Source organism: Liolophura sinensis, chromosome 1, assembly GCF_032854445.1.
Source record: "Liolophura sinensis isolate JHLJ2023 chromosome 1, CUHK_Ljap_v2, whole genome shotgun sequence".
NCBI lineage: Eukaryota > Metazoa > Mollusca > Polyplacophora > Chitonida > Chitonidae > Liolophura > Liolophura sinensis.
In genome coordinates, this window is record NC_088295.1 from 85,164,674 (window position 1) to 85,189,875 (window position 25,202).

A 25,202-nucleotide genomic window follows, 5' to 3' on the forward strand; every position below is an offset into this window, starting at 1 on the left:
TTGCAGTGTGCGCTCTTCTTCCTTTGGCACCTTGGGATATTCGTTCGCTTACGCTGCTGCCAAATTACACGGCAGAAGGTAGAGGCATTACAGCCGATCAATTTACTCTCATATACAGCTATTGTTTGGGCGCCAAATACATGCCTTTGAATCAGTTGAACTTTTTAGAAAACATTGTAGTTCAAAGCAAATGGGATTATGGATGAGTCAATGGGTGGAATGGCGCTCTTGCAGTACAAAGGGCAAGCTAGGGCCAGGTACACAGGCCCAGGAATCACAGTGTATTGGCTGCCTGTTGTTACGTGCATCTTGTAGAGTACTCTCAGGCTCCGCCCCGACCGGGAATGGGGACCATGCTCTTTCTCCTGTCTCGCCCCAAATGTGCAACCGATGACATTGTTAGCAAGACCATCTCAAGTAGTGGAGCTACTTACTCTTCAGGCCACAAGAAAAGTGTGTCAACAAACCTATGGAGGAGGCTAAACCGATGAATAGGCATTTCACGAGGCACAACAATGGGCACGGGCCAGCTCCCCCGTCGTGAAGTAAAGATTAAGGGGTCCAGACGACATGTCCTCTAGAGGCTGGTTGGACTTGAACCAGTGGGTGCCGGCGTCAGTCCCCGCTGTTCCTAAGCCTGTCCAACAACAGCGGAGAGAGGGGGCAGCCCAGGGAGCAGACATGAACCCAGCCCCTTTACCTGGGACGGGGCACACGGTGAAAGAGACCCTCGACACGTCACACGGAATTACGATCAATTTACTCACTACAACTGTTAAAGCTGACAAATCTTGAATGAGCTTTACACCGGCAGCCGCGAAACAGTCTATCCCATTCTCGCCTTGCTAAGTTGCGTGTCTTGCACCTTTGACAAGGCTTACGTGAAAAGTTGCTGAAGATGTTTGATCTGGGAAGGTTCGCGTCGCGTTTGTCTGTCCCAGAAACTGACTGCACTTGACAAAGGACAAACTGCCCAAAGCAAAACCATCGCCAGCAGTCTTGTCAGTCAACGGACATAAACAATAAAAAAAAATCCCACAGAGCTCGTTCCATTACTAGCCCCTAAAAGTGGATTTTCAACTCACACATGTAGTTATTCATATGCTTACTTTTTAGGCAGACTAATTACATGTAGACAACAAATACTTTTTTCTTTTTCCCACAACATGTATACATTCTGGTATTTGTCGCTAATTAACCAGCCGAGAAAATATTTATTTATTTTTTTGATTAGTGTTTACGCCGTACTCAAGAAAGTGATAAAGTAATAATATTTCTTCGCAAAACATCAAGCTTAATAATAACAGTATGTGTATACCTTAAATTATTTACGAAAAGATTTACGAGTTGTTTTAACGGAGTGTTTTAAGTTCGTACTTATTTGTGTTATAAAGTTTATGTGACTAGATCTTGTGTAGAGAATACCTTTTTGTCACAAGGGTAACGATTTGCCAGCAGATGACTTCATTTGACGCTCTACTTTAGAAGCAGAAATTACTCTACGGTGTTACCTGGGTGTGCAACAGGGAAGACTGTGTTGAAAATATAATAAGTGCATGTGTGGAATGAGGTTGCGATCCTAGTCGATGTCACCTGCGGAATTGTTGACACGTCTACCCAACACACCATTGCCCAATTGTTCAGCGATTACAGCTACAATAGCTAATTACGGATTACCTACGGAATGGTAGAATTATCACCTGTTCGAATAAAGACTGCAATGTCTTGTAAATTACGCAGAATAAATTTGAAAACATCACAGTAACATGATAGATGGTGACTGCATGCGATATTTACATAACAAAACATAGTGATTATAGCGAACAGACAACATCTGTGTAATTATAAGCTCTTATCTCATCAGAACGGACATTCCCATTAGAATTGAAATGTACAAGTATTCTTTTACTAACTATAGCAGGGACTATAGTGAAAGACATTTTTGATGGATATAACAAATTACCCATGCTCAACCATTCAGCAATTAACCATGTGAGTTTAATATTTGGGGAAATACTCGGTGGCATTTTGTAGAAGGTAGGCTCGATTTTTAACACAATTACAGTGATATTACATATAGCGCCAGCTCACTTTTAAATTGAGTTCTCATTAAACAAAGGCTTTATCTCTAAACGTGTTATTTTACAGGATACCCCATGGCTGTAAATATGGGTATGTGTATCTATAATTAATATGATAGTTTTATGATTTACTGATTACATAAATCTTGCCCAATAGCTCTGCATTATTGTTTAGCTATGGACTGTTTCAAGGTCCAAATTTTACACTAACTTTGTAGGTCAATCACCTTGTTTTACTTTGATATCAACAACAGCTATTTCTTGTTGTTTAATAAATTTCATGGCAATAGTTTGTGTCCTGTAAACTCTATGTACTTTTTTCTAATTTTGCAAACATTACAGAATCCCGCATATGACCGCTGTGTCTTGTTTAACGCTGAGTTTAAATTGTATTTATTTGCCCCGTGAGAAAGAAAATTAAACGTTTTTCCCTCTGAGACTATATTTCTCTAAAACAAAATTAAGCTTATCAACACACTAAAGCATGTTTTTTTACCGCCTTTTGAAAACCAGAAGCCAGATCATGATATGTGGGAAAATTATTGTAATTTTCAACTCTGGAACTATTGATCTCGGTGAGAGATCACACTCATAGGCCGAATTAATGCTAGATACACCGTCTATTTGAACCATATTCCTGTATTTGTACGGGCTAATGAGATTAATTGGTTGTTCTAACACTTAACTTCACAGCGGGTAGGTCGCGGGGGACGGGATTATTACAAGGCCTAGACCCCTTATGTAAACCTGTAAAACTATACCATAACAGTTCTGTGGGAATGGTTCGAATTTATAAAGATATATATTTAATCTCTATGGGGATTACAGAATTAAAGATATTATTTTCTGACTTCCACCGTTAGGCCCCGTTAATCCAGTTACATATCAGCTGACAGTCATTAACTTAAAACAGTCAGGTGTGAACACCCCAACGGGGACTTTGTTTCAGAATCGGTTTGGTCAGTTCACCTGATTCTGATTTGATTGCTTGGAAGACGACGGCGCCTGGTTCTCAAACTGTGAACAAGGTCTGCCGCGATGGTTTCAAACAAACGACTAAACGCAAATATCAATTATCCGAAGTCCTAAGTTGGCTTAAGCTGAACCTGCATGCATTAATGAACTTTCAATGTAATAGTTAAAAATAAATTCAACTTAACACCAATGCACACTGGCTGATTGTCTTAATCTAGATATCGTAGCTCGTTCACACCAAATTGGCGTTAAGATCGGCAAAACGTATGTTTCTTTACCTAAAAACTGTGTTCACGTATGCAGGCAGTGAGTGTAATTCCTCTTGTCCTCCGTGAACAGTATAGCAAGAAGATAATATCAGAGCAGAACGCGCGTGGCCTATTTGTTCAGCATTGTTCACGAGACACCCTAGTTGAGATAAGAGATAGGGAATAAAAGAGATAAGTACGGTGCGATTTATTCCCAAATCACCGGTGCTTGACATAGTATTTCCCTGAGATGACATATCGATCTCAGTTACAGAGTACTTTGTGCACAAAAGGGCTACATCGTTGACGTCGTTTTCACTGGAAAACTAACTTCATCTTCAAAACAAAATATTACCTTTCACTACAAAGTTATAAAGCAATTTGTAAGTTTTGCGAATAACTGCAACATATACAAGACCGATTGTGAACATTTGGCAAACATCGGCTCGTCTGGAGCTCTGATTAAGCCAAAAAAGGTATGTTCCGAGAGGAAGTCTAAGTCTCGGTGTCGTCAGTCTGATCTACAGACTAACAAACTATCAAACGACGAGTACCTCTTGAGGAAACTGTTAGAAGTTTAATGCTTAAAACATGATTCATCGACAACACTGGTGATATTTGTGTGAAACAGGACTCTATACTTTGTCATTCGCTACTCCAGACCTGTCTGACGGCAACAAAAGGCGAATAAAATTCTGTGTACAATTCTTTTCATGGAAGTCGCTCAACTGTGACAATAAAAATAGGAACTCTGCGGACGGAGTGCAGTGTACGATCACAGTTAGGCTTCAATTCTCAGCCAACCAAGACACGCCCCTCTCCAATAGGATGACCGCGGCCAGCCCGGTCAACCAATCACAGCTTGTTTGTCGCACTATTGGGCGGGGTTAATGTCAAACTTATCCATATTCATGTTTGTTGAGGGCAGACACTGTCGATTTAAGTACTAGGTCGCTGCAAATTTTGTTGTAAAGTAGTTTACCGAGCATCTCATCAGCACATCGGTCACACTTAGACGAAAATTACCCCTAATCAAGGTGTAGTGGCGAAAGTTGTTAGTTGGATGTGTGTACGAAGCCGTGCTAGTATAGACAAGGGGCTAGCATCACTGTAATCTACAGCTTCGGTCAGTCTTAACCTTCAAGGAAGGTAAGAAAATAGCAATGCTGAACGTGGCTGGTAGTGTGGACCATTTGGACCAGGACATGTCCGGTAAATCGGCTTTCATGGAACTCCAGCAACAGCCCGTGCCCCCAGCCATGGGCCATCACCATCCCGCCTACCCCATCCGATCGTCGTACCCGTCCCAGCACTCTCAACACGATGGTGTATTCTCGTCATCCCAGCACCACAGCAGAGGACACCTGGGCTACTCTTTCCATGCCATGAACAGTATGAGCCATCCGAGTTACAACACTCCCGCTCATCATCACTTCTCAATGCCCCCGTATCAAACCCCGTCTCCCCAGAGAGAAGGTAAGCCTCGCCATACCTACCCATCGATTACCGATAGTCCACTCGTCACAAACCCTAAATCAACTCAATAATTATTGCTATTGACTTAATTTTCTCAAAATGATAATGACCCCTGGAAAATTGATGTTATTATAGTTTACGAGATCTCATTTCCGTGTATTTACGCAACCTTCTTAACTTCGCCGGGAGATCATTGGCGATCCAATTTTATCGCGAATTAAAAAAAACCTATTGGTTAAGGTCATTCACTTTGTCTATATCCGTGCTGTAGCGTAGGCTAGATTACGGAGGACGAGAACTGATTGGCAAAGTTAAAGCCTGAAGGCTCCCATAAGTGTGTTTAAAATGTGGATTACACAAACACCGGTATTTTGTCATCTTTACAAAATTCAATTCCAGTGAGGGTTTTCTAAAATATACAAAGAAATAATAGTAGACGTTTATTTCCTGAGTTCTATTGGGGAAGTCAAAGAAAACCGGACAAGTTTTGAAGATCAAGTGGCACTTGGCCACATCCCTGACCACTGGTGTCACTGAAATGTTGGACAGAAAGTCTTTAATCTCTGAGTGGGGGTTAGTCTTGCGTGAATAGGGGTGAAGGGCTGGCACTCCTGGGAAAATGCTGAAATCCTTGTGGCAGCCTGAAGTGATAGACTCCCGCGGCTTCTTATAATAGGTACATAGACAAATATATACAATGTTATTCACACACGTAACTTGACAGTTGTACACAGGCCCAGCAAACCGTTAAACCAAAACCGTTCACTCACAAACCCGGCGGCGAAATTTGCAAGGTACATTGTATAAATATCGTAGAAAAATACACATTCATACAGGGAAGTTTAAAATCAATTTTGAATAGTCCAAAAAGTTGTGCTGATAATAAAGTTAATGTTGCCTACCCTGCTGTAACCGATACAAAAATAGAACGGACAGAAGACGTTTAAGGAATTGAATTCGTAAATGCATTTTTAGCGGGCAAAGTTGGGATTACTCCAAAAACATCTATATATCTGTTGTTTTGGGTGGAATTAGACATGTGAAGAAAATTAACAGCCTTCGCAAAACAAGTAGAAATACTCGAAACAAATTCAAGTCAAATATATTATAATGCAGTTTAAAGCTTACTTTGATATTAAAACGTTATATTTTTACATAGCATGAGATACTAATTGATTTTCTTAAACTGTGTACACATTTTCTATATTTCGAGTAGTCTTTTCTCTTCCTACAGCAGAAAAGACTCAAGTAGAAGAGCAACTCCGAATTAATGGCAAGGGGAAGAAAATGCGAAAACCAAGAACGATATACTCAAGTCTTCAGTTGCAACAGCTAAATAAGAGGTTTCAACGAACGCAGTATTTGGCCTTACCTGAACGCGCGGAATTAGCGGCATCTTTGGGTCTGACCCAAACACAGGTAAGTCCAAGTTCACGACAGGAAAATATAACAAACTCAGAATCTCATGATATACCCTCTGTATTAGCCGTCGTGGTGCACAATATTAAAATCCGGGTAGGTAAACCATTGTTCAAAATGAACAGTCCTCTTAAATCATGCCCGTAAACTTTAAAATTACAGGTGGGTTTTCCCTTGAAAAATAGTCGGTAAAAATCCAGCAAAGAATTATAAGTAGAAAATTAATAATTAAAAACTCCTGGTTATGTCGAATATTTGAACGTTTCCACGGATGCCATAGAGCAAACATACGTCCAGTTCCATATACGTATACTCAAAATCCTGCCACCTCGTCGTATGTATAAATCTGTGTGCGAACAAAAGAAATGAAGCAATCTTGTAGACGGCTGCTCTTGCTGCCTGCCAGTCTCGTGCTATTTTCGGGTTTATATACGCGTCTGTGAATAGCGCAATTTCAATCTTGGTTCATTTTCTCCGAGTAAAAGAGGACTTGCCATTTTTGATTACACTAAAGTATTAGTTTTGTCAACAGCTAAATTTGCCTTGATTCCCGAAATTATGCGCAATTTTCTCCTAACGGTCCGGGACCAACTTTCATAATGACGTTCATGATTAGCCGTTTGAGTTTCCATAGTTAATTTATTTGACAAGATAAGTCTCTCTCTACATACGGAATTAGACGGTGTTTACCAAATCTTTCATCTGAGCGGATGTTACCTGTTCTCGGTCATTGATTTGACTATCATAATCGCTCTGCCTAATAACATACAATAGCCGTCAAATTAACTATCATTTTCTCCAAGTCTCTAGTCTGGACAACTTCAACTGACGGTCGAAATAATACCACTATAACACCCGCCATTTTCCTTTCTCTTTTTCTCCGGCCGTATATAAAATGTGTGGTGATGAGGAGACAAAGTAGCGGACTGGGGCTGTTCTCTAGCTCTTCCCGAGGCCCAGTTCGCCACATGCCTATCATTTTCCTCTGGGGATATGTAATCGGCATCATTTGAAATCCTCAATTTTTACCGTTCGACTTTGACATTTTTTCTCTGAACTCCGATCGGTGTCTTATTATCTATCATTATGCAAATGATAGCCTCTCGTGGGAGGCGATCACTTTTGTATCACGTGGCCACTCTCCGTAGAGGTAACATTAGAGCCATTTTCTCTCCGCTGATTGAGTTCCTATTGTACATTTATCGGCAGCAGGGACTGGACTTCTATGTCATTTATTGCCAGGAAGCGTCTTCAAGCTAGAATTTCTTGTGTCCTAAATTGCATCCCTCGTGTTCACCTTAATTCATCTCTCGTCTACCGCTGGAAAAACTTCCCTGCCCTTGTCATTGCTACTGTGATTTTGCTTGCATTAATCCCTGCCAAGAAACATGTAGCTGCACCAATGAATGAAAAAAATCATGAAATATTTGGGAAAAAAATAATCCAGACCTTAAGTATTGAATGAAATATTCTGGAAATTTTTAATTTTTGAAACTGGCTGTCAGCGCGGATGTACATGATCCTGGACAGAGAAAGCCAAGTAGATTTCAGCGAAATGGGCTAGACTAAATTGTCCCACCTGACTATCCACGTCTCACAAGAAGGCCGGTCAGCTGACAGGATTCCCCAACCCTTCACCCTAATTACGTGCTCTATCTACATACCATGTGAGCACCGATCAGACCCTCTTAACATTGAACAACAAGCCTTCCCCCGAGCTAAGTTGATCGCAAGGAATCGTTAATGATTGTGCACATGGTTGATCCATGCTAAATCTGCTGTTCCGTCTTTGTACCTGCACCACTGGCAATGTCTGTTGTCGCCCTGGGTGTTTGAACCCCTGTACCCGTGCACTACAAACGCCAGTCAGTATCTCAGAAAGTTTCTTTGAACAAGAGCTTTTGTTGTTTCCGGTCTGAGATTGATGTTGAGATAACGGTCAGATAAGATCAGGTAGATCTCAGATAAGGCCCCACGTGGATGGAACACTGTCCCTCTTCCTTGGTCCTCTGAAGCCGTGAACTGTTCGTGTCGTGGGTGGAGTGAGTTTTCCACAAAAGTCTTTGTTCGTTTGAACAAGTTACTGTGTTCCATGTAGAATAGATCAACAGAAACATTTTGGTTTCGCTCTTCATTCTGCCTGTAAAGCGTATAACAATTTTCAGATTTGTGAAACATTCATGGGGCAATTCGGTCTTTCAGAGCATGCTATGTTAACACAAAATAACACTCGACTGAAGTGCATAGGACTAACGAGAATAATTTAGACACATGCATTGATCAAACAAGTAATTTTATCGTACATTTTTCTAATTTAATAATTATGTTATGGATCTTTTTTTTTTCCTACAAAAACGGGTTATATCAATGTAGAATAATAGACGCGTTAGATATACCTTTACAAGTCATATTTATCTCATATATATAGCGAAGCCTGTTAACATACTTTATTTTGCAAGAGTAATTAAATTTTCACATATGACACATTTTTGTGTTCACTATAAATTTAACTGATCACCGTGTGTCATATTTCTGCGGGCAATTTTGTTTATACGAACCGTTGACTGCTATGGGTCAGTTCCCCAGACAACCAGACTTGCGTGATGCCGATTTTATTCTATCAATTTTCCACGCCCGTTTTGCCATTATGGTCTGATTAGCTCGAGTGGGGACTCGCATCTGATCGGGGATCGTTTAATTTACAATTCCCCCGGCGATACTCAGAAAGCTGAGACGATTTCTCCGTCCCGGTGGACGGCTACCACTTGTTTCCCTGTCACATTTCTGCTAATAGTTAAACTGTAGAGCTTTAATCGGATCTATATTAGCGAATTACCAATTGTGTGATTTTTAAACGCAAATAGTCGTTAGAATAATTTACTTTTTGGAGATTTAAAAATTTGGTTTTCCTGTAAACTTTTAAATGGAAAATATCGCGACGTGATTTGTAAGTAAACGTGTTTAAATCCGCCCGTATTTCATCCAATCCGATAGTTACGATCATATTTATAGCATGGGAATTAAGTTATGAGTTAAGGTAAATTAGTAACAATTTTGTGTTAGTCCGCCGGTGGTCTTGTCACCGTGCGAGATCTTCCCCGCGCGGGAACGATAGCATTCAGATAGAGATGAAGGAACAACTTCAAGGTTCGGCAGATTAATAGCTAATTATTACACCTGGTTTGCCTGTAAATTGAGGAGCCGTCTGCTAGACCTGTCAGGCCCGATCACTAGCCTCCCCGAGCCTCCCTATACCTGACAGTTGGCCGGCCTTTGTGTCCCGGGACTACATGGGAAGGCTGCACTATAATGTGGCCCTGATATCGCTGCTCTCTATCCCCTCGGCCAGCCCAGCCGGTACGGTCCCCCCGCTGTGAGCCTGCCACCTTGAAAACCAACAGAACTCAGCCATGCGTGGTCACTGGGATCCGCCATTGCCCTCGGCTCACAGCGCTTTTTCTGCCTTTTTGTCATATCAGTCAAATATTTGTATTAGCAGTTAGTGTAGAACGGATTCTAAGGATCTATCACGATGCACGCTAAAGAACCCTTTGTCAAAACGGAGAAAATAGATATTACAGAACGTCACCACATCGACGCTTATCCAGTGCTGTTCAAAAAACAATATATGTAAACAAACAAGGAAATAATTCGGCGGATATCACTATTAAATAAACACTATCGGGATCAGTTTCTGGGGCTGATGGTATATCACTACTATTATTGCATGCATTCAAAGAGTTTCTATACGATACTTGGGACAGAATTCTTTGCTTGTGAGAATGACCAGAGCTTGTGTTCACGGGAGACTCATTACCCATAAATAACGCTAAGAATGGGACTTTTGTGAATTAACGCATATCCTGAACAGTTCATGCGAAAGTCGGTAGTCGTCAGTATAATACATCAATAACGAAAATGTTAAAAACATGTAGTCTGTTAAACTTGGTGTGTAAGCGATTTAGCAGTATGTTAAAACAGTGGCGTGAGAACTAGGGATGGATATAGGAACAAGAAACTGTAGACAGGTGAAAAGAAAATGGAACTTGGTGAGCGAGTTTGGCCAAGGCGCCGTATCGGCAGATGTCACCGACACCATGGCCTGATAGGGAACACAATAGTGGGCTGCAGAGACTCGTAGGGTGAAGCACCGCCCTCCGCCTTGTCTCCCGCCCTCATATTCTGCCTCCACGGAGGAACCTATGCGCCAGCAATGAAAGCCTAACCAGTATCTAATAGCCCTCTCCCGGGAACTCCAACGGTGCCGGCGAACACACGACGCCGCAAAATTACCTGAAATACCTTTTCTTGGTCCCGGGTTTAAGTGGCTGCTGACTGCCATTCGACGGGAGATGTTGTCATCATCATTTTTTAAAACAAATCACAACTATCGTTTTCGACGAAGGGAGAAGAAGCCAGAAAGACACTTACTGGTCTTGTCTGTGGTACAAACACACGTAGTACAGAGGCGTCCATTCCTCAAACTGTTACCGCCAATTAGGAATTAAACGCGCGATGATGCGATTTGCAGGTCCTCTCATGACATCCCAGCATTTCTTTTTGCCATTTTTAAAAATTTGTTCTAGGTATTTGCACAACACCTAATTTTAATAATTCAGAAAACTGGCTATTTCTAATAATTTCTATGTAATATTTACACCAAGGCGTGGGAACAGGCAGTGGCATACCAAAAACCGCAAGGCCGATTTCTAAAACAACGTCAAACATAAATCACCAAATAAGTAAGAAGATATATTACATGGTATGGAATTAGGAAACCACTTCTCAGTGTTACCAGAAAGACCCAAGGAATGTTTTAGGCGTGTAAATCAGTATTCAAATCGTGTACTGTTCTAGTTTATGAATGATATAGTTAATCAAAATACTATCTCTTTTGCGCATTATTTGTAATTGTTCATATACTCGAAGTGGTGATTTTATTCAGTATGATGCAAACGCCGTCCCTGGCTCTAAGCTGTACGAAATTAGTCACAGTTAGGAAGCAGGGCGCTTTTGATTCTGAACTCTTTAGGGGAATTATAAGTGTTTTTTTTTTCATTTTACAGGTGAAGATCTGGTTCCAAAACAGGCGATCAAAGTACAAGAAAATTATGAAACAACAACAGAACAACCCTGCCGCACCTGGTCAGCAACCTAACAGCCATCACTCTCCTACAGGACCCCAACAACAGAATCAGGCTCCTTCCCAGCAACCTCCTCAACCTCACACCCCTCAACACCAACAGGGCAGTCCAGTGGCACCCCAGCAGGCACCACCCATGCTTCCCCCACCTTCGTCAGTCACACCACCCTCCACATGGGCAGATATGTCTGCTACAGCACAAACTAACTCCTACATGTCACAATATCCCTGGTACACACAGAACGCCATGCAGCAACAGTCGTTGTTAACATAACGTCATGAACTACTTTATGAACTGGTCTAAAAACGACGCCATCTGGCGACAATTACTCTTGTAATTAAAATGTGCTGAAAACAGCCCCTGTACCGGACTGGCCGCGTCAAACGGCCAGGGGTTGTGGTGGACAGGGTGGCCAGGTGCGAGCAACCTCGGGAAAACCTGGAAAGTTTAGTACAGGAAAAAGACAAGAGGTGGTATTTGCCAGGCCGTGGTCACAGAAGGAGAGGAATGCGGGTTCGGGTGTATAGAATGACATGACAGGCCGTGTTAAGTACAAAACTTGTGGAGGTGTATGTGTGATTGCGTAAGAACTGACATGTGCATGCAGATACCGGTAAAGTGTGAGACAGTACAATTGTAGGTGGCTGTGTTGTTGCCGTGTCAAGGTTTTGACCGCCACGGACCGAGCTGGTCAGCGGATCGCCAGGATCTAGCGGTGCCCTTCTCCCGCGAACAATCCACGACCACAAAACAATGGTCAGTGTGCGGGAGATAAGATAAACACCTCGAAACCCGTGAAATCTATGTGTGGGAAAGCGATCGCAACTGGGACTCGAAATGCCACATATACAATACATGGTGTCAACAGCTTTAAAGTGCGTAACACAGGAGTGGCATTCCAAAAAAACTGTTCTCACTTGAGAATCCATATGTAGATGTATACCTCCCATGATAGCTGTACACGTCGAATGGCCAGTCGAGAAACCATTTCTATGACAATTGTCTAGTGAATTCAGGAAGAACATGCCGCTATTATTCCCGAAATGACACTTGTTAACGCAGTCTGAAATCCACGTATTAATGTTTTCCATGTCCTCTGCCTGTAGTTATGCCTACTACAACGAGTGACTGGTGCATAAAAAATTTGTATTATAGAGGAACGTAATATGTCAAAATTAAATTTTGATGGTGCCTATATTATTTCCTATATTTATTTAAAAGCTTTAATGTATACGCATTTACTTTACGTTATCATAGAATAGATCGGCGAAACCATTATCCTGTAGCGGACTTCAGAATACAGCAGACTTAATCTGTGCGTTAAATGATCACCTGTTTCTAGAAAATTTACAGCTGAGAAAAGAGCGGAGAATGTTTTTAAAATCCAAACAACAGACGTATTTGAATTTGTTTCTTATGCCATTTGTTGTCTGCCAATGGTCATAGTGTCTGTCACTCTGAACATACATTCGTTGTGAAATTGTTACGTTTAATTGCTGTTGTATATTTTCTGTAAACGATACCCTAATCTATGCGCATGCTCTGTCTTATTCGTCTCTTGACGTGTATTAAACTTCGATGTCATATATTCAGGCACGGTTCCTGATTTACTCTTCCGCATTGGCGGATTCCGTTATAATGAGAAGTTCGTCGAAAATAAATGCATTAAGTGAAACTGATATCCTATTGTGTGAGTGTGTTCTTTGCTTCCTCGTTCGGTGTTGGGTGATGAAAAATTGCATTAAATTCGGTATGTTCGTTATAGCATCATTTGTAATTAAACACAGATTTTATCAATTTATTTACTTATTTGATTGTTGTTAAACGCCATATTCAAAAATGTTATTCAAAAATTTAAAATATATGATATATTAGATTTCCTCGCGAAAGTGAGAAATAGTACGTCGACACTGTACCATCAGTGTCCAGTGCTGCTCATTTGACGGTTATTTTACAGTAATTTTCATTAGTATGTTCATGTTGAACTCTGAAACTAGATTATGAAAACGGAGGTAAGAGCCACATTCATATTACTGCCACGTGTTATAAACAAAAAAATGTCCAAAAATTAACAGATGCTGTTACCACAACACACTGGCAGGCGGTATGAACATTAACTTGCGCACGCTTTCTGGATATATTAGTTTTAAGTGGATTTCAGTAATATTTTGTCCATTTTTATACAATACACTTCCGAATACATGAATGGAATTTTGTGGTGAGGCCATTAAATGTCCGTCGGCTGTGCGTAAGTCAAGGCAGACAATATGCTAGAGTCCGGCAATTATCAGAAAACATATTCCACTCTCTCAAATTAACCGAAGAAACATTTTCTCAAGACGCGGCAATCTCAGTGAGAATTGTATGAAGTTATCTGGATGTCAAGACCGTCGAATTAGCCAGGGACAGGAGTCGATGGGAAATTGCCGTTGATTGGTCTGCTGTTCGACCGGCTGAGCCGAGTGAGGAGAAGGCCTATCATTTAGACTTCATTATGCCCCGTCGGAACGCATGAAGTCTTCTCTCAAGTCAATGCACATCGATTTTGAGCAGGAAAATTATAGATGATGACTTTATCAATTTATGACTGTCCGAAGACTCAGATATAAATGAGAGTGAAGTGGGTTTGCCTGCCTATGTCTGTTGTAAGAAGGATTTGTATGAATGTGCTACAGGAACCTGGTCAGCTTCCTACTGCTGTATATGGTTCGATCATGTTCCCTCTGTACCTTTTCACAATCAGATCGTCTTTCCTTCCATTGTGTACCGTGGTTTTTAGATCGCTTCAGACGAAAGAATAAATGACGTCTTGTATAGTAGGCACAAAGCCTGATTTCATCCGGAATACGATCCGGCAGCAAAACGTATCGTTACATTTTATATTGTTTTGCGGTATTGGCTCAGCGACAATAAACATGTTGATATGTACGGTATGTATTGTGTGTAACGGAACAGTTGTTACCCCATGTAATGGTATTGACAAGAAGCCTTTGATCTTTAGTATACGGTTTGTGAGCCGAGTTTACGACCTATACTCTCTCGTCATCATTATATGCTGAGTGTTCTATCCAGCCCGTCCCAGCGGGAACCACTGGCGGTCAGATTGGCGATAACACATCACAAATAACACAACTAGCTGAGGGTCACCGCTTCACAATCGCTGATTCTAATTTTTCATACGTTGTCGAATAGTAAATCGGACGTAGCGCTAAATTTAATGTCATCTCCACTTAGCTTGTCGACCACGATGATATATTGAGAGGGTTTGTAGTTAGTACAATTATTTGTTCGACGGTGGAGCGATATGATCTCATTGCTAATTGGCTGGAGATTCAGACAGTGCTCAAGTGATCCACTCAACGTTTTATTTCAAACAGGGAAAGGACTGGGTTAAAATCATGGTGATGCTATAACATAAGAGTGTGGACTACAAGTTAGCTAAGTTGACATGAAAGAAGTTAAAGGCTAAACTGCCTTTCAGTGTCCCTAAGGTTTACACCAGGGAAGAGAATCGCTTGCTTTTTCACCCGATCTACAAGGATTTATTGAAGTGAAAAATCTACAACCTAAACGCTGTCTACCACTTAAAATTAGTTGTATTATACTGTCGTTTCGATTCATTAATCGCTCATAGGAACTCAGTGGTGTGGCGACTGCTGGGAGCCGTCGAGACTAATGTTAGAAAGGCCGCCCTTTGTCAGATCTTGTTCTCCTTTTTTCTTGACACTTTATGCCCTGTGCGCCATTGTAGTTGTGGAGGGAGTCTATTGAGCTGCGCTGGGAGCGGCTGACTGGTCATGCTATAGTTCCATGTAAACCCAGAACACGCCCCCTCCCCCCACATTCCCTACACCTAGTCACTGTCGAATGTCATTATAGTGCTAAATCCCATCCCCCACTGCTCAACTGGACATGATAAATGAATATTTCTACATAAATTTCAACATTTCCCAATCCGTGTTTTGTTATCAATGAAAAACTATTTATTTGTTTTTATTTAGATGTGCATGAATAGTCTAATTTTTTTCTTTTGTGTTGACCTCATCCAATTTTATTTTGATGCGTATAATATTTTAAAAAGAAAATTTAGTTTATATATGTTTTCCTGATATTTAACAAAATATGTTGTTTTGGAGAAACGGGGGAATAATTTTTTCTGTTCTTTTTCTATTTTTTCTTTGTGGTCTTTTTTTTTGTAGCAAGAAACATTTAGGTATGAATCAATGTATTAATTTATTTTTATTTCTCTCTTAAAGCTCCATACGACCAAGTCACATGCTAAAATACTGCTCGTTCCAAGATGGTCTTTCCAAGAGTAATACTGGGCATCGGGCAGTTTACTTCCAAACAGCAATGGTGCATGTGCTATATCTATGCGTCGAAACAGACATTTGTATAACACAAACCACGAAAGAAGTAAGAAAATATATACAGTACGAAAATAGGAATAAATCATGCAAAGAGAAGCAGTCAAAAATTGTAAGTGATGTTGGAAAGACACAAGCTATGTTCTAGGCGATTGAGAGAATCAGTATTTAAATCGTGTACCATGCTGGAGCATCAGTTGCCAAAAAACAAAATATGTGTCTCAGTTGCGCTTTAATTTCAGGTGCTCATATATCCAAGGTGGCGATCTAATTCAACACGATGAATATCCAGGTTGAGCGGAATACCAGGGGCATCCGTGGCCTAGAGGTTAGCATGCTATCTGAGCACAACTACCCAGGGACCTTTCATCATTGCGATCGCTATGAGTTCAAGTCCAACCTGCGGATGATCCTGGACCTCAGCGGTCTCTGCTTGGTTTCCTCCAACCGTAATGCTGGTCACGGTCGTATAAGTGAATTTTCTTGAGTACGACAGAAAATCCCAATTAAATAAGTATATAAATGTAATATAACTTGAAAAAGTAGCTCTGAAGAAATGCCTTGCCCAGCAGCTCATGAGTGACGAGAGTTCCGGTGAAGGATACACCTAAAAAGGCCCAAATTGTGCAGGGAAAGTCCATTCAAATACTTCTACAAAGATAAGAAACACTTATTGCTTTTCACCGAATAAATTACTACAGTAAGGCTGCTAAATATTAATTTCTACTGTAGAAATTTAGTAAAAAAATTGAAAGGTTAGATCAACACTCGCGTAGTGCTTTTGATTTCTGTTAATACTTACGTGTCTGTGGATTACGTAAACAGCCTAAAGACATCCTGCCAATGTTCTGAAATATTGATATGTTGATAAATTCTAGAAGTATGGAATTGTACAAAGCTTCCAATAAATTTTCAGCACAGGATAAAACATAATAAAAAGGTACACACAGGGATTTTCATATCGGAGGTTACATATTTACGCGAATACTATTTGAATTAGGCCATTTGTTTACTAGCTACAAATATGTAGTTAAGGTTGTGAATGAAGTGACACTGTCACCGTTTATCACAGCTTCTGTAGGCTTAACAATAGTATAATGGTTGATTAATGGACTTTTTATCATGTTATCGCTATGTCAATCCAAGATGGATGACACCACAATGACTTCCGGCTCAGGTGGCCATGTGACTAAGGTTCGGCTGAGGCGCTGTTCGATTGGTTAACTAACGGATATAGGCTCTCCGTTATCTCCGTGCCGTGACAATGACATGTGACCAGGAGGGTGACACCATTGAGCTTTGGTTTTCCGGGTACAGGCATGGAACACCTGGGATAGCCAGCCTCCATTGTACTGCTCTAAGACTGGAGTCAGCGAGTTCGGGACCTGCCGATCTGAGAGAGACTGCCCATGCGGGTGCACGTGTGGATGCCTCTTACTAGTTGGATGGCCTCCACTGTTGACTCGCATCTGTTTGTTAAATATATTATTGGATTTTATCGGAGACATTGGAGTGATGTTGAGAGCATTAGGCGGGCGCGTGCGGGCTGTCCTCACTCAAGTGATGATTAATAACTGTACTAGAAAAAATCACACTGCACAGCATTGCTGTTTACAGTTATCAGTGTATACATGTATAGCCCACCAGAGTGGCATCATTTTAAGTGAGATTCGGAAGAATGCGATAAACCCACCATACAAACGCACGCAAGTCTAACACACAGGCGCCACAGTGTGATCAAGCGAGCAAACCGGCATCGCCTGTTATAAATGTACTCAGTTAATCCCACTTTAACAGGGTTCCGATCTAACCACACACGTGCAACTTTCACTCTAAACCTCAGATGCACGTTTGAATAATGAAACATGTACTTTGTTCATTAATGATACAACAAAGTAATTGGATATCATTTATAAATAGGTGTACATGAACCCGTTTCCTTTTTTTTTATTTCATTAGGCCCACTAATTTGGACGTACATGTATTGAGTTCTTCCAGAAGTCGAACAGCCTCTCTTAAGTGAAGTGTTGTTCAAATCCAACTCACGCCGTCTCGGCCCAAGTTTTATTGCACATATTTCCTTCAAACTTACATAATAATGACACGAGCGTCCCATAAGCGAGTGCATCCATAAGCAACATTCACATGCCAAGCAAATAAAAATATACGTAATGCGAAAGAACACAATTCTAATTCCTACGAGGGGCAAAAGTACTAAAAGGCTAATTCAAAAAATACTATAATAAGCTGGATTCCAACTATCTCTCTTGAAATTTACTCTCTATAAGCCCGTCCCTACTAAAGCTAAACACCCAAGGTATATTTATGTATAATATCGAGATTATGTCATTTTGGGGGCAGACAAAACGGAAGACGCTTTAATTATAGAACGATGAATAAAAGAAATGTCGCCAACAAAAAACTGGAAACGATCTAGACAATTATATGTTGGTTTCACCTAAATATGTACAGCGATTGTTTATTATCTGTGGTGTGCAAGCAGTGCCTTGAAAATTACTTCTGACCTTGCCTTTGGACACCTTGAAGATGGAAATGAATTATTTTTACTAGTGCATACTGGATATATGATGAGCAGATTAAACCAGTTTTAAATAAGATGAGAAATAGCTTGAAGTGTGGAAATTGTCAAACATGTGTAGATTTTTATATCAATACATTTCCATGTACATTGCAACAGAGATGAAGGTCAAAGAAATTTTAAAAATTACTATATACATTCTGGAATTATTGCACACATATATAACAAATAATTTTTTTTTTAATATATCTTGCTCACTTTTCATGCTTTAGTGTTAGGCTTCCATTTCCTCACAAACCCGTAGATAATCTTACAGGAAAAAGGCCAACTCGATACATTAGATACTTGTCAAACCAGTACAATGCGTTCAAAATTTTCTTGATCACGTGATAGGTGTGGGAAAATTTCTAAAGGTTGTGTTCCTATAGTGTTGTGGCGAGTTGTCGGTTCAAGCCATTCACCCGGGACAAGTTACCTGTGAGATCAACAACACAACAACGTCTCCACCCTGCGCAGTCAGCTATCTCATCCAGACATATATAGGTCCACAAAATGAATCTTAGATTTCAACACTTGGAGAGAAAGCTAGCGATGCTGGAAGAGAGAGCTGAAAGTTAACACTTCTCTATTCACTCTTCTGTAACTATATACTACACACTGAAAAAGTGCAGTAGTCAGTTATTGAAGGAAACTCTATATCCATAGACGTACATCAGCTGCTTTGAAGTGATGACACATTTCTATGAAAGCACACCTTTACTATCACCGAAACTGAACTACTGCTGACATTTGAGTGCCTTTCGTTCACTTTTACACGCACACTTCAATGGCCCCACAATATTGTCCATCATCCATACGCTGTCTACGAGACATCAATATCAACCGATACCCGACATACCGGTTCATATCAGGCCATGGCTCAGACAAAATGACACTTTTTTTCTCACACAGATTACTATCGATAGGTTTTTCCTGACATAATTTAGTGATTTATTGAACTACTTGATTACGCGATTACGTTAGTGCGTGTACAATAATCTGACACATTCTCAACGTTCGTGATACTCTGTCCGTTCTGTCATTTAAAAAGGGGATTTCTTTCTATGTACGAAACATATTCTCTGTGATTTATTTCTAAGAATTTCTAATCTATCATTATTTGGAGGATACAGTTTCATAAAATAACTCATGGTCATCCTTCACAATTTCCCCAGGTCAATTTATGTTGGCTAATTCTCAAAAATAAATATAGGTGGTATTTATATATTCATAAAAGTAAATAATGTTGAGTAACTGCCCGCTTTATGTTTCATTTCACTTTTTTATACATATTTTTATTTTCAAAGAATCGTAGTAAAATTTTACATATTATGTCCACGAAAGGGGTAAAATTTATATTTTCCGTTATACTGCCGTAACATGGTTAATGGGCCCGGTCCCACGAAACGCCATAGGCCGGTCCCTCAAGCTGGCCCTTCTCGACCCCTGCTAAGCTGTGGTTGAACTTAGACCCCACCGCCACCTGCACGCCTGTCTATCTCTGATTTAACCATATTTAATTACCAAGGCCCGCGTGAATTGATACGGGCTCTCTGTGAACGTCGTGCTAACGGCAATTTAACGGCCATAAAAATCATATTCTACGTAGAATCATGATCCATGTTTTGTCGCCGTCAAACCCCACATCAAAAAGCTGTTTTCTGCAGTTTGCAATTCATGGTTTATTACCACGAATATTTTATATTATTGCCCTTAAAATGGTGTATTTCTAATGCTTATTCACGGCATTTATGTCAACTAATAAAGTAGAAGAAATCATATCGAAATCTGAAGGCAAATTCGATATTTAAAATCGTCTACACCATCAACCCCTCGTTGCATAATATATGTCTGTGTACATTTTTAATACAGCTTCAGACGCGTCCTCTTGTCAATAGTTCAAGGCTACGGTTTCAAAATTTCAAATTACTGACTTTATATGAAAGAAGATAAAACTTTTACATCTTTTACTCGACACGCAAATGGGTGCACGACTATGTAAATCAATATAACAAATATGAAATGTACATAGAATAGAGGTACTCGACCCTGTCCGCGTGTCGAATGGAACATCTGGCCGAGAATGCAGTATGATGTGAGGAAGAAATAAATGTCGTCTACTGTCAGTGAGGGCGGCTTAGCACGAGTGTCGTTAAGAAAAAGCCACAAAACAACCCCACACAATTCCTTTCCTTATAAGAATACCCTTTGCTGTCGAAGTCCATTTTCCTTGCATGCGGCATATGGCTACTTATTGGCTTTCTAACTATGGCTGAATTGTACCAGAATGTTTCGTCCGTTTGATAATTATTGTGTTTTCCTGAATAATCCACCTCTACTTGTCGTCATCGACTTACACCGACCGATGGGAAACAATGTGGAAATTTGTCAGTGTTATAAATTTGTCGTCTTGTTTGCCCTTTTCCGGAATGAGGATAATGAACTCTTCAGTGATGGGGGAGAATAATGTGGCCATCGATTCTGTACAAATCAAGGGTACGGCACACGCTGGCTGCATTGTCTCAGCATTAATGGAGTGATTTCTATGTTGTTAATTCTCAGGTGGCTCGGTATTATGAGGTACATATGTTCATTTGCCCGCTCCTCTTCGCCGGATTAGCGCTATTAAGTACTTGTCGCTTCTCTACAATAGGATTCCTCCTCGGTTCATCGTCCACTAGGGACGGACCTCTTACAATGCGCTCACAGAACTCAGCCAGCAGATATGGAGATTTTTCTATAGGCACAAATGGACAATTCTTGAAAAGAGGGTTGGAGAGAGCAAAGATGACTGTCTTTGAAAGCGATAGTCTACCGGGAGGCTCGTTCGAATAGCAGCCGATAATCGGTAGTTTCTGGCCGAGTGAAGAAATTATGAGACCCCATATGGTCGGCCGGGCATCGTGGTTGGCACTATGGGATATGGAATTCCAATCGGGGCAGATTTTTCGTCCGTCTTTCATATGCACCTTTCTTACTAATTCGGTCGCTTTATGGGCGTCAGTAGCTCAGGGGCAGGGGCAAATTGCGAGTTGTCTTAGCAAATAACCGGTTAGGGGACTGGCGACGCTGAGACGTAATAAGGTGTTATGGGAGATGGACGGTGTCCCATATGAAACAATAACTGCCCGCAGGACACAATACTTCCCTCTGTGTTTGATCAGAGGCGCAAGATGATTCGTATGTTGTGATCAGATCACGTGACAACAATTCCAGTCGCAATTAAACGAGGCATGCAAATTCCCTATGTTGCACCAATTATTTCCTCATAAATTTTCACCTCATTATTACGGATGACGTTTATTTATAACATCGCGCGGAAAATGAAAAGAGTTTCTATCCTCATAAATTTGAAATACATGGCTTATATTTCTGTGGACGATGCCGCTAGAAAACCACAACACAGATACCGACCGCTCATTATTGGCAACAAAGGGTTTCAGTGCAAATGTCAGCATATGTCAGCTTATGTACGCACAAAAGGCCCAAAAATCATCATCAAAAATCATCACCTTTGTAGGTTACAAATAATGATGTAGGCCAAATGAGAATATCACTATGAAAAAATACTTAAATTTCGTGAAGAAAGTGACTTTACATATACAGAAAAAACACCGAATTCTAATTTTTAAGCTTCATGGATATTAGGACCGTAATAATACACATTTTTTTTAAATAGACAAAGTGTGAATGTTTAATATAGCTGTACGTTCATTTTTACTGCTAAATTGCACCTCTGCAATAACAATCAATTGATTGATTGATTGACTGATTGATTTGGTTGCTTCTTAACGCCATACTCACAAATTGTTCACGTATGTGTACGACGGCGACCAGTTTGGTAGCTGCAGAAGACGGAGTTCCCGGAATAAATTACCAAAAATAGACAACTGACTTGCTAGTTAACTTTCTCACGCGTGTCATACAGTATGTTGGTATTTTTTATTTTTATTTGATTAGTGTTTTACGCCGTATTCAAGAATATTTCACTTATACGACGGCATCCAGCATTATGGTGGAAGGAAACCGGACAGACCCCGGGAAACCCCAAGACCATGTGCAGGTTGATGACAGAACTTCCTACCTACGAATGGAGAGGATGCCAGCATGAGCTGGACTCACAGCGACAGCATTGGCGGGTGTCTCTGTCATGGGTCATTGTGCCGCGACGAGATATATATCACGTAGTATTTATTCTCGGACGACAGTATAAACCTGTCTAAACCAAGACCAAAGGGACTTCCCATTCCAGCAGATGTCTTCAATATAACGGTTGCAAGCTGATATAAACATTGGGTCTTTAGTGAAGATGTTGGCTTCAAACACAACAGTATTTTAAAACGTTAAGCATGGTGTGCACAAGCTCGATTGGTGTCTTGTTGAATGAATACCTTTGGTGCACTTAATTTACGACTTCTCATTTTAATACCTAAATCCACAATATCTAACAATTGATATAACATACCGATGAAGTTTTCTTACAAATGTATTATTTGATCATAAAAGATCTCTGTTTTCTGAAAACTGTAATCCCAGGATTTATCTCTGGAATTGGCTTTAAGAGAAAAAAGACGTCAGTGAATTCACTTCAAATGGGGGAAACAAAAAAACAATTTATATCACTACCATTCTATAGAATTCAGTCAATGAACTACATTTGATTCACCATAAAAAGAAGAAAATAGATGAAGATAGTTTGTGATATAGGCCTAGTCTTAGTGGTCGTTTCACTGACTCCTAAGAACCCATACTATTTTCTTTCATTTTAAGCCACTCTTCTCTAAAAAGGCTGTCACAAAACAAAACAAGAGACAAGAATGAAAACTTCTGGTTTATAGGCCTAGCATTACTGTATAATCGGAACACTTTCATTAAATCTTTGTTCAGTCCAAAATAAAGGTATAGGTGAATTCAATAATTGCTGAAAAGACTGGAGAGTCTAAAGGTATTCACTGTTAACATTATCCACAGACCAGACCTATACATATATACGCCAAACCTCAGACCGTGGTATGTACATCAAATCAGGTATCCTTCACAAAATCTGGTTATGGCGAAGAGCTATCGGCTATATCCGAGTATATGGAGTTCAATGAAACCTCCATTGTATATGAGTACAAAGTCTACATTTATTTTAATTATTGATATGTTACTCCGTATATCACAAATGTTTCATTTGTATCGTCATTGTCAGGTGGTTTCTGTGCTGAGGGAAACAACCGCTGTTTGGAGAAAATCACCAGGTACTTGGCACGTTTTTTGAGCTGGATTTGAACTCGCATCCTTATTTGTCGGTAGTTGCCTTTTTTGTCGTCTCTTGCATGTCAAACCAAAAATATGCGTTAAAAGGGGGTGAGTCCATGGTTTACGTATTTTGTCCTCCTGTTAATTTACCGAGATGAGAACCATGTAACGCATTTTGTCCTCAGGACATCTCAGGTTGTAAAGTCTTCAAACTATATAAGGCACCCATGCAAATTGTCGTTAAATAATGTTCACTCTTGCATGTTTCAGAATAAAATCCACCTGTTATCTTTCTAAGTTGGTGTCAGCATATCTACACTGTACAAACTCTAAAACGGGGGTGTGCTGTTCCTCTGTTCGTCTCTCTGTTGAAAATATTTTCTGACACTACCTTAATATTTGTTAAAAACCATTTTCGTAAATAAAACGTTATCAAAGTAGCACCTGACGAAACCAAGATGAAAAGATACTAGATTTATTTTGTTCAAAGAAGTGATCATTTTGACCTTATATTTCTATGTCTCACAAACACCAAGCCCGGGATAAGAATGAACAAATGAAGATAGTTTGATATGTTGGGCTGAAAACTAACTGTAACGCAAAATGTCGCCAAAACTGCGTCCTGTTGATGTAGGCAGAATTCGTCTTGGCAAATTTCGTAACACGACAAGATGTGTTATTAAATTGGGCATAGACGTGTTGTAAAGAGCGAATCGATACCTTCGAGGCAGACATGTGGCGATTTGTGGAGAAACTGTACAGGCCACATAACTGTAGAAAGAAATATACATTTTTTGTGTTTATTATATTTGTATTTAGGGTTCTACTCAAGAATTTCAAGTTCACTTCTATGACAATGGTAATGTTTATTAGTGCCAGATACTTAACGAACGTCTCGACTGACAGCCGCATGCGAAATTACTCATTCAGTGCCATAGAATATGTTTCACGTTGTCGAAAAACTAAGAAAATAATTGATTTGCCATAGTGAACAAATATCCTGACATTGCCACCACTGTCTCCCCAAATGTATGTAGATCAATATCTTCGTCAATGGAGTGCTTTTTCTTGTGCATGTAATTTATGTAGTTTTTACATCCAGGTTTATGGAATGAAAACAAGAAATGTTGACAATAATAAATCAATTTTCCTTTCAGTCTGACCAAAATTTAGTTTCAGAAATTTAAAATAATATACCATAAAATTTTATGTAAAACAAAAATGAATATTTTTCAATTCAAGAAATATTTCTTACCCAGACAGATGCTACCTAAATTAATAACGCAAAATTTCGAAAAAAAGAAAGCAAATATTTTATGTCAAGACACAAGTTTCATGTAAAGTTATGAATCCCATACATGTACATAAATTCCGACTACTCTCAATAGACCTACATCGCAATTGATGTTCATGAATCGTACGCACATTTTTGTCGGAGAGTGCCTTTGATGTCATCCAATCCAGCAAGAGTCAACAGGGTAACATTATCTTGACTTTCAATCGCTGTAAATCGACAACGATTGACCACGATCAACTTATCGTGATAAATCGCTAAGGTCACAGGGAGTCTTAGCTCTGGAGGGACTGCAGCTTTACGGCGTTGTACAAGGAGTAGGCTATCCTTACATGACATATATTCCAGACAACTTTTATTCTTTGACTATCTAAGA

The 25,202-nt window shown here is 40.0% G+C and overlaps 1 protein-coding gene across 2 annotated transcripts; it reads left to right on the plus strand.

Annotated features, from left to right (window-relative positions):
* The first annotated feature begins 1,853 nt into the window (after positions 1-1,853).
* On the plus strand, positions 1,854-13,020 carry LOC135461905 (homeobox protein DLX-6-like). 2 transcript variants are annotated; one of them, XM_064739188.1, is made up of 3 exons: positions 1,854-4,780; positions 5,997-6,199; positions 11,266-13,020. In XM_064739188.1, the coding sequence occupies exons 1-3, from the start codon at positions 4,468-4,470 to the stop codon at positions 11,614-11,616; spliced, it is 867 nt and encodes a 288-aa protein (XP_064595258.1). In that variant the 5' UTR covers positions 1,854-4,467; the 3' UTR covers positions 11,617-13,020. The 2 variants fall into 2 exon arrangements, with proteins under 2 accessions (XP_064595258.1, XP_064595259.1); XM_064739189.1 differs by having other exon boundaries at positions 6,015-6,199.
* Positions 13,021-25,202: the final 12,182 nt, after the last annotated feature.